Source organism: Diadema antillarum, unplaced genomic scaffold (genome assembly GCF_040938485.1).
Source record: "Diadema antillarum isolate AM-2024a unplaced genomic scaffold, OU_Dant_1.0 seq00001366_RagTag, whole genome shotgun sequence".
NCBI classification, from domain to species: Eukaryota; Metazoa; Echinodermata; class Echinoidea; order Diadematoida; family Diadematidae; genus Diadema; species Diadema antillarum.
Genome location: NW_027272128.1, coordinates 67969 through 77347, shown reverse-complemented (window position 1 = coordinate 77347; position 9379 = coordinate 67969). Strand labels below are relative to the sequence as shown.

Sequence of the window (9379 nt, the reverse complement as noted above, 5' to 3'; positions counted from 1 at the left end):
CAATCATCAGCAAAGAGCCAGACTGGTGATGAGATCTCGTCACAGATGTCATTTATGTACACCAGGAAAAGGGTTGGTCCAAGAACTGACGCTTGCGGCACTCCAGATAAGACGTTGACAGCTGATGATGAGGAACCATTGATGGTAACTGTGTGGGACCTTCCTGACAGAAAACTCTGGATCCAGAGCAGAGTATGGCCACGTATACCGTTGCAATAATTGACAGGGCCCTACCCGTACCACTTGTCACACACATTTCGCCAGATTCATAGAGAAAATTCTACAAAATTCTGAAGCATCCTAGCATATTACTTCATGGAGACTGATTGAACATGTGTAGAGTAGGCCTACTACAAGAGATAAATCTTACCAACAGGGACACTTATGAAGTTGACATCCTACATGTACATACCTAGTCCTGTGCTCTTCCTCCCCTTCCCCCTTAAAAGTGCCAGAATTTAATAAGATTAAGAATCACATTAATGTTTGCCAAGCTGCACACAAGGAATTTTCACTTTGTAAGTTTGTTCATATGTGGACACACACTAACACACACTAAAAAACAAACAAACAAAGAAGATTAAAAAATGAAATACATTAATAACCATTTTTTACTTTGAAATTTGGTATGTAAATATAAAGCTGTCAATTGAAATCATGCTTACCAGGCAATATTCAGCAACGATTCAGTTTCTCATTCATCATCCTGATTACTGTATTTTGCGGCTTTCTCACCCCTGATGTCTGGGACTTCATGAAGGTAACTTGAGTATGTGTCACTTTTTTTGTTGTTGTTTTTGTAAGCAGCTCTCATATGGTAGTGTGTGGTCACTGCAGAATAACAGTTGAGGTAACATATTGATGTGACCACATGGTAACTTGTTATATTGTTTTGATTTTTTTGGTGATCAAAATGAATTAAAGACATGATCACTCTTGCATATAAAATGATTTGTGAGATCAAGTTGACGTCCAATGCCTGTAAGGATGCAAAGACAACCTTGTGCTGAGCCAATGGAAAGGAACTTGTTTGGAATAAAGTTTGACATTCAATTCTTGTCTGACACAAATAAGCCAAATTGAAGTTAACAGCACAATTATGTGGCAGAGATGTCTTATGTAAAATGATGCGATGTCAGTGTGGTATTGATTGTTCTCTAACATAGTGGCTTTGATGATACATGTTTTTTTTTTTTTTTTTGTTCATTTCTTGTGTAATTGATGTCATTTTTAATGTAGTCTCACATCTATTATATGCAAAATGCCTGTCTTAAAAATTCTTTTAATGCACATACTGACACACTGAACAGTATTTCAGCATCAAATAAGGCACTAGAATTGGACAATTTAAATACCTTTGGACAGTTCATTCTAATGTCATATCATTTCTACACATTTTGAGCAAATTAAAAATCTCGAACCAATGCCTATGTGATCCTTTTTCTTCTTTTTTAAATCAGAAATGCCATCAGATTAATGTTAGTATTCATCTGTTTGGTGATAAGTTTATTGGTTTGAAGCTATCAGAATGAGCTAAACCCCTCCCCCCTCCAAAAAAAAAAACAAAAACAAAACAAAACACCGCAACATAAGTCGATCTTGAGTAAGCTGGTAGACCACTAATCTTCCCCATCAACTTGTTAATCAAATAACTAATTCTATTCATGATGCAGCAACAATTTGTTGGGGTTCCTTCATTGCCACCTCCTTTAGATAAACTCTTGCCCTGTGGATCAAAAAGATAATGTTTCTCAGAACATGAAATGTGGATTCAGGAAATACTGAATGATTTCAGAAACACTAGATGAACGTTTTAGGGAAATGGAACTATACTTTCAAGAATTATGATTTTCCAGAAGTGTTTTGATTGCTTTTTATGCAGCCCTCTCTAGATGAAACTCTCCCATAATTATGTGAATGATATCACATCAGAATGTAATTTGATATGAAAAGGAATTTCAAAAAATGCATATATCAAAAGAGCAATTCACCAAGCTTCCCCAGCAGAACATATAATTTCTGTAACGGGTTAAGGGAATGACAATGATGTGAAGTGAAAATCAAACTATAGTGTCACAAAGTTTATTAAAACGATTAGTTAATGGAATAATTACAAACAGTGAATAATTAAATATAAGTGCCCATCCAACAATTTGTTACAGACAATAGGCCCTAAGCAAGACTTCACAAACATATACTTTTTCACCCACAGGTACATTTTTGATGCTTTATATCATGGCTCTATGCAAAAGATAAAGTGTCCAGTGTATTCTGATCCGAAAGGTGACCACCTCCCTGGTTTGATAAAACCTCCCCACTGTTGAATCATTGTTCGGTGACAAAGCTGTGATGCCAATACTCAATCTTTTTTTTTTTTCAGAACTTAGAACTGTTGTGATGCAGAATACAATTGTAAGCCAAATGAGATTGTAGGCCAAAGATTTTGTTTCGTATCTGTGGCAGGGCTCAGTCTGCACAGGTCACCATGACACAGGTGAGGCAGTGGCACACAAATTCGGAGATAGCCACAGACGTCTACGCTTCCCTGCTGCAGGAAGAGCTGACCCGCTGCCTGCCCTTCCTTGGCCAGTCTCCGCAGCTCAACCTGCGGCGGTATCTCGTCGACTGGCTGGCCATCGTGTGCGAGAACCTGAACATCGACAGCATGGCGCGCCACCTCGCTGTCTACCTCCTTGACCGCACCATGGACCACTTCACCATCAGCGGGGAGACCCACCTTCAGCGACTGGCACTTGTTTGTCTCCTCATTGCAAGTAAGAAAGATGAGAGAGAGAGTGTCTCTGTTTGGCGGATTGGATTGCTTGAGTTCTTCAGCGTAGAGGAGTCAAAGATACATTGCCTCACTGAACAAATACTACATTCTTGTGTTTGGGAAATCCAAACTAGATATAAAACTAAGTACCATGCAATTCATACTGCTTTGAAGAGTGTAACTGTACACCAATTCTCGTGAATATAACTTCCGGATCAAAACAAAGAACCCTCTTCATGAGGAAAGCATTAGAGATCAAGATGAAAGTGTGAGAATATCCAAATCTGTCCAACTGTTTGCATGTTCTGTTCCAAAGTGTTTTGCATTTTCTTCTTCAAAAGGCACATATTGATAATTATGCCTCCGCCACGAAGTGGTGCTGGAGGCATTATGTTTTCGGGTTGTCCGTCCGTCCGTACGTACGTCCGTCCGCTTTCGTTTACGCGATAACTTGAGAAATATTGACTTGAATTCTACCAAATTTGGTCCAAGTATAAAGTATGATGGGGCAATTAGTTGATTAGATTTTGGGTGAAATCCGCCAAAGGTCAAAGGTCAAAGGTCAAGGTCAAATCATGAAATTGTATCTGTTTACGCGATAACTCAAGACTGGATCGAGCAAATTTCACCAAACTTTGTCAGAGGATGATGTATGATGGGGCAATTACTTGATTAGTTTTTTAGTGAAATCGGACTGAGGTCAAAGGTCAAAGATCAAGGTCAAATCCTGAAATTTATCTGTTTACGTGATAACTCAAAACTGGATGAAGCAGCTTTCACCAAACTTGGTCCAAGGATGATGTATGATGGGACAATTAGTTGAGTAGATTTTAGTGACATTGGCAAGAGGTCAAAGGTCAAAAGGTCAAGGTCAAATGCTAAAAATGTTGCTATTTCCCCAATATCTATGCAATGCCCTAAGGTATTTTCTTGAAACTTGGTGCAGACATGTACTACTGCATATAGATTCTCCAGAGAGAGTTTCATGTCATAAGGTCAAAGGTCAAAAGGTCAAAGGTTAGGTGAAAATGTTGTAATATCACTTTTCTCACAAATGGTTCAATGTATCTTCATAGAACTTGGTACATACACATGTACTGACTGGCAGAGATTATCTAGGGAATTTAGGGGTCGTAGGTCAATAGTCATGGGGTCAAAGGTCAAGGTCAACTCCTCAATATTTTACTGTTTCCCTCATACACTAATATATGAAATGCTTGCATTATTAGTTTTCAAACTTAATATATACATGCATTACCTAATGGAGATTCTCCAGGAAATTTCCTGCCAGAATGTCAAAGGTCAGAGGTTAAGGGTCAAAGGCCAGGTTTCCATGCGTCCCCCCCCCCCAAAAAAAAAAAAAATCTATTTTGTACTGTAATTAACTCTTTCTTCATACCTTGGAAATTACTCAATGCATAAACTTATAAAAGGGTCTGTCAGAATTCAAGTAAAAATTCTCAATTCCCCAAATATGTGCACCTGCACTCTTCGACAATTATACTGTAGCAAACCCAGTTCAAGGAAAGTGAATATTCAAGTCATTTCTGACAAACCTGTCATATCAATATTTTGCCAGATATGTGAAACTGTCATGGATCACACATGTGAAGACATTGTACTATACGCCTATTGGGAGAATCATGCATTATGGCGGAGGCATCAGTCGCCATAGCGACATTTCTAGTTATCAAAACCCTGACAGGAAATATTAATAGGGGCAGGAGAAACAAATTTATTCAAAAGGGGGATACTGGCACCCTGGTAGCAGTGGGCGTAGCACAAAATGCCCAGAACCAAGTAAATTGCAAAGATATTCTTTTCCATTGTTTTAATTGCTTGACTTCACTCCTCCTAGAAAAGTTATGTTGCACATTTAAGGACAAGTTCACCTTCATAGACATGTGGATTGAGTGAATGCAGCAATATTAATAGAACACATCAGCAAGAGTTTGAGAAAAATCGGACAATCCGTTCAAAAGTTATGAATTTGTGAAGTTTCTGCTCAGTTACGACTGGATGAGAAGACTACTATAACTTGTTATGTCACATCTATACAACGATATAAAGAAAGAATAAAGAAAATTGAAGATATTTTCCCTTTTCTCGCATAATAAAAGAACACTTGACTTCCCTCTTTCCGAAGGCAAGGGGGTTAATATTACCCTTAACATACGCCAGCGACGAGTCGAGAAAATATGCACTTTTTTCAAGAAGTAAAATTTTTATGAAATTCTCTTCATATTTTTTTAATACCGTACGCATGTGACATCATACACTCTAGCAGTCTTGACATCCAGCAGTGACTGTGCAGATACTTTAAAAATTCATAACTTTTGAACGGATTGTCCGATTTTCCCCAAACTTTCACTGATGTGTTGTACAAATATTGCTGCATTCACTCAATCCGCGTGTATGTATGAAGATGGACTTGTCCTTTAAGCGGTTGTTATCTGTTTATGATGCTAATTTCCTGTCTTGCTCATTCATTCATTTCCCTGTTAAATCAAGCCAAGTTTGAAGAGCAGGAGGTCAAAATTGCCAAACTAACCAACTTGGCCAATCAGATCAACTCTGATACCACCGCGCAGAAAGAATTCTTCCAGATGGAACTCCTTCTCCTTGACTTCTTCAACTGGAACGTTGCCATTCCGACAGCACTCCACTTTGCCGACTACTTCACCATGGGCGCCATAGGCCCCAATGATCTCCATGCTGGCAAGCCCCTGACTGGTTGCAATGCCACACTCTACCTGAAACAATACACACAATACTTCCTGGAAATCAGTTTGCAGGGTACGTAGGCTTCTCTGCCATATCAACGGGGACCTCAGCAGGGAAGTAGATCATTCCTATGATATTAATCTTGCCCAGCTAAGCCCTCATAACTTCTAAAAAAATTTGATAAGTGTTGGGGATGGTAATCGACACCATCATTTCAATGACACAGATGGTGATAGGATATTCCTTCCGAAGTCAATTAATAATGTTTGCAAGAAGTAGAAAGCTGCAGGCAATGACACTATGTATGGCTTAACAAGGAAGTTTAAGAAGCAGTTTATTTCACCACCAGTTAATCATCTTTTCTGTATGGAAAGCTGATCTGATAGATTATCATTTTCATGTTTCTTTCTTGTTTGGGAGATTAATGCTTGATTAATACAGCCACTATGGTTGTACTAATCATGTAAAAAATATTGCAGGGTGACAAATTTTCGCACACCCCACGAAAGTCAAATAGTACATTCTATCAATGAATAATAGAGAGAAATTAGAGAGAATGGACTGATTGCAAGGTAAAAGAGAGCGTAGAATGCTGAGACTATTCCATTTCATTCTGTCCAAGCAGATCACGTCTTCTCCAACTGTCGTCCCTCTCTGGTGGCCGCCGTTTGCATAGCTGCGTCTCGTATCTGTCTGCAGCTCTCCCCGACGTGGACCCACCGGCTGTTCAAGTTGACCAAGTACTCCTGGGACCAAATCTGGCCTTATATTGACACCATGCTCAAGTAAGTTCTCTATGTGTTTGTTTGTTTTGTTTTTGTTTTTGTTGTTGTTGTCTTGTGTGTGTGTGTGTGTGTGTGTGTTTTTTTTATAGTAAAGCAGAGATGCAAACATGTATGTGTACACGCGTATTGATGAGTAATAAGTTAACATCTTCTCCTGATATGTATACATGGTGTGCATGACTGAATGCATGACTATGTATGCATGATATGCATGAATATGTATATATTACATATATTTTTCTTCTTCTTCTCAGGATATCATAGAGATGAGATGCTGCTGGAGGCTTTAGAGTGGCAGTAATATACCAGCCAAAGTGAAATTGATATCACACAGAAATCAATGTGATTAGTTTCATCATGAGATTTTTTTTTTGTTAGTGTGGTTAGATATTGAACTGAAAAAGGAAAAAACATGCATACACTAATAGCAAACACAGATGCAGTGTATTTGCTTCTCCCTCTTGATTCATTGAACTTACAGGCCCGAATTCACGAAGGTGGTACAAATGAAACCATGGTTTAAACCATGGACAAAACCCATGGAAGTGTCGCATGGAATATTTTGTTGCAAAATCAGTCATTTCGTCGATGAAATGATTATTTTGTAACGAAATGACAACATTTTGTAACTAAATGAACATTTCGTCCTGAAATGATAATTTCGTTAAAGAAACGGTCATTTTGTCGACGAAATGATTAATTTTGTAACGAAATATTCCGTGTGAGGTGACACTTGGCACTCCATGGTTTTTGCCCATGGTTTAAACCGTGGTTTCATTTGTACCACCTTTGTGAATTCGGTCCAAAGAGTATTGAGCCATCCATACAGCATATTTACAAACCTCTCTGTAATACAGAAGTCATGTAAGCTGTTATCAAGCCGTCCCAGCAGTGCCCTTTGGAAATAGAAGCAAAGGTTAAGGAGTGTAATATCATAACTGAGACAATGGCTCCCTGTGAATCATAAACTCTACACATTATTACTCGAGACCTAAAGAGTGGTGATAACTGTCCTCCTGTTCCTTCTTCTTCCCCCCACCACCCGACCCTCACCTGTGAATGTTTTTGTAGAGAGCTACAGGCTAGTAAAGTGCCAGGAATGACTGCTGCTGGTTCTGTAATATGCACATTTTCATTTGAAGTTGATTGGCAGTTTATCACTTTATTACATACTTTTCTTTGCACTTACCAGACAAGACACCTAGAGGTAAAGTAATTTTCACACTTACCCCTGCCATTGTTACAGGGAATTATACTGCAAATCGTTGCTGGGGTGACAAGACCTTGTATCTCAAATTTTGGTGAAAATCATGTTTTTGGATTAATTGTCATTCAAATTCCAGCTGTCTTACCCCAAAAATGAAGCCACCACAGCATTCCAAAGGAAATGTGACCCCATTTATTGTATTGCTTTGGCTGCCATGTTTCTTCGCTCTCCCAAACATTTGACAATTTTGAGATGCAAGGTTTTGTCGCCCTTACGTCATTGATGGTCCAGCTGAGTGGGTTAGTATGTCCCTTTAATTAGTGTGCTGCTTGATCTTCAACCTGATGAGGATGAGTATACTCGGGCAGGGGTCTATGAGAAATGCGTGTTGTAGCAAAATCAGTCCATCCTCAAAGGGTTAAGGTTCAGGAACCCTGTTTGTGGCAGTCACCACATAGGTTTACTGCTGACAGCAGTGAGGATGGCATGCTAGAGGGGACGTGATTGACACGATGGAGCAATGTGGTTAGCTGGGTGCCCAGAGAACCAACAGCAGCTGATGCCGTCATATGTGATATGGCCTGAATGGATTACGTTGATACTAGTCAGCATATTTACTGCCACATTGAATCATGTTGAAGCGGAAAAAAAAAAATGTCAGTTAGACCATCTTATCATTGGATGAAATGATAATTAGCCAAACTTGGCTTTAGACCAAGTGAGAATTGGACCAAACGGGAATTAGACAAAATTGATAGTAGACTAAATGAGTTTAGCCGTAGTGGTGTTCGACGAACAGTACCAGTAGACCAAGTGGCAATAAACCGTACTCGTGTTGCTTTATACGTGGCTGCCTGCTACTGTCAGGTCTGAAAGATTCATATGTTTCATGTGGGTAAATAGAGAAATAAAGCAGGTGATGGGAATGCATTGTTAGCTCCTTCTTTGATTTTTTTTTTCTGCATCACTTTACTCAGTGCACATGCAGCTGATGAGAAGGCAGCAAAGCGAGAGACGAGTGTCAAGGCAAGTCACCATGGCTACCTCACCAATCCGCCTAAGAATTTCTTCTCACCCACTGCAACTGTTGGTCTGCACTAGTGGATAAAGTTTGACCTCACATTTATTTGAAGTCGGCATGTGCTGGAGATGTGGAGCAGTACAGTTACAACTCATAGGAGACTGATTATTTAGCATCCTCACCTTATAGTGCAGGACTGGCTAATAGGGTAAGAAATTTCAAAGAGATTTGAAGACTGTCAGATACTCACCAGCTTGCAAAGAGTGAGAGAAAACTGACCTTCCTTGTAGCATGTGTTTTGTCTTGAATGTCATGTGGACACTCGCTCGGTCTTTCTCGCTTTCTTTCCCCAAAAATACATATCAATTTCACCCAGCTCAGCAGGGCTCATCCTTTATGGTAATGGGATCTCACACTCTAAGTGTCGGCTGTTTTTTCAAAAATCATCCCCTTCCATATCCGGGACTGATAGAGGGGAGAGTTTGTGAAGTTTTCTAGAGCCATGGGGGAGAGTAGATGCTGTTCATTGATTGCCCAAGGTTGGTCTCAACCAGCCCCAAGAGGGCGCTGGAAACAGTGATGTCTACGGGTTATATATCCATCTGTCCGCCCATCTGTGCTTCCTGATGTCTTGTTTACACAATGTAAGAAAAACTCTTGGGTTGATATTCTTGCTTTGCCCAGGTACGCTACATTGAATGTGAATGCACTAGTTAGGTAGAATTGGGGGAAGTCCCTAACTTTGGGATAAAATTTTACAGTCATAACTTTGGTTTGCAATATCCAGTGGTAATATGACATGAATGGTACAAGTTAGATGAGTAAAGAGGCATATAATGCAGGCGTACATGTAGGAAGATATGAAAGAT

At 39.5% G+C, this 9379-nt stretch overlaps 1 protein-coding gene across 1 annotated transcript; it reads left to right on the top strand.

The window, feature by feature from the left end:
- Window positions 1–2485: 2485 nt before the first annotated feature.
- LOC139708669 (cyclin-J-like) lies at window positions 2486–6286 on the top strand. The gene is made up of 3 exons (XM_071620603.1): window positions 2486–2774; window positions 5285–5569; window positions 6123–6286. Exons 1-3 carry the CDS (start codon window positions 2486–2488, stop codon window positions 6284–6286), a joined length of 738 nt encoding a protein of 245 aa, XP_071476704.1.
- Window positions 6287–9379: the final 3093 nt, after the last annotated feature.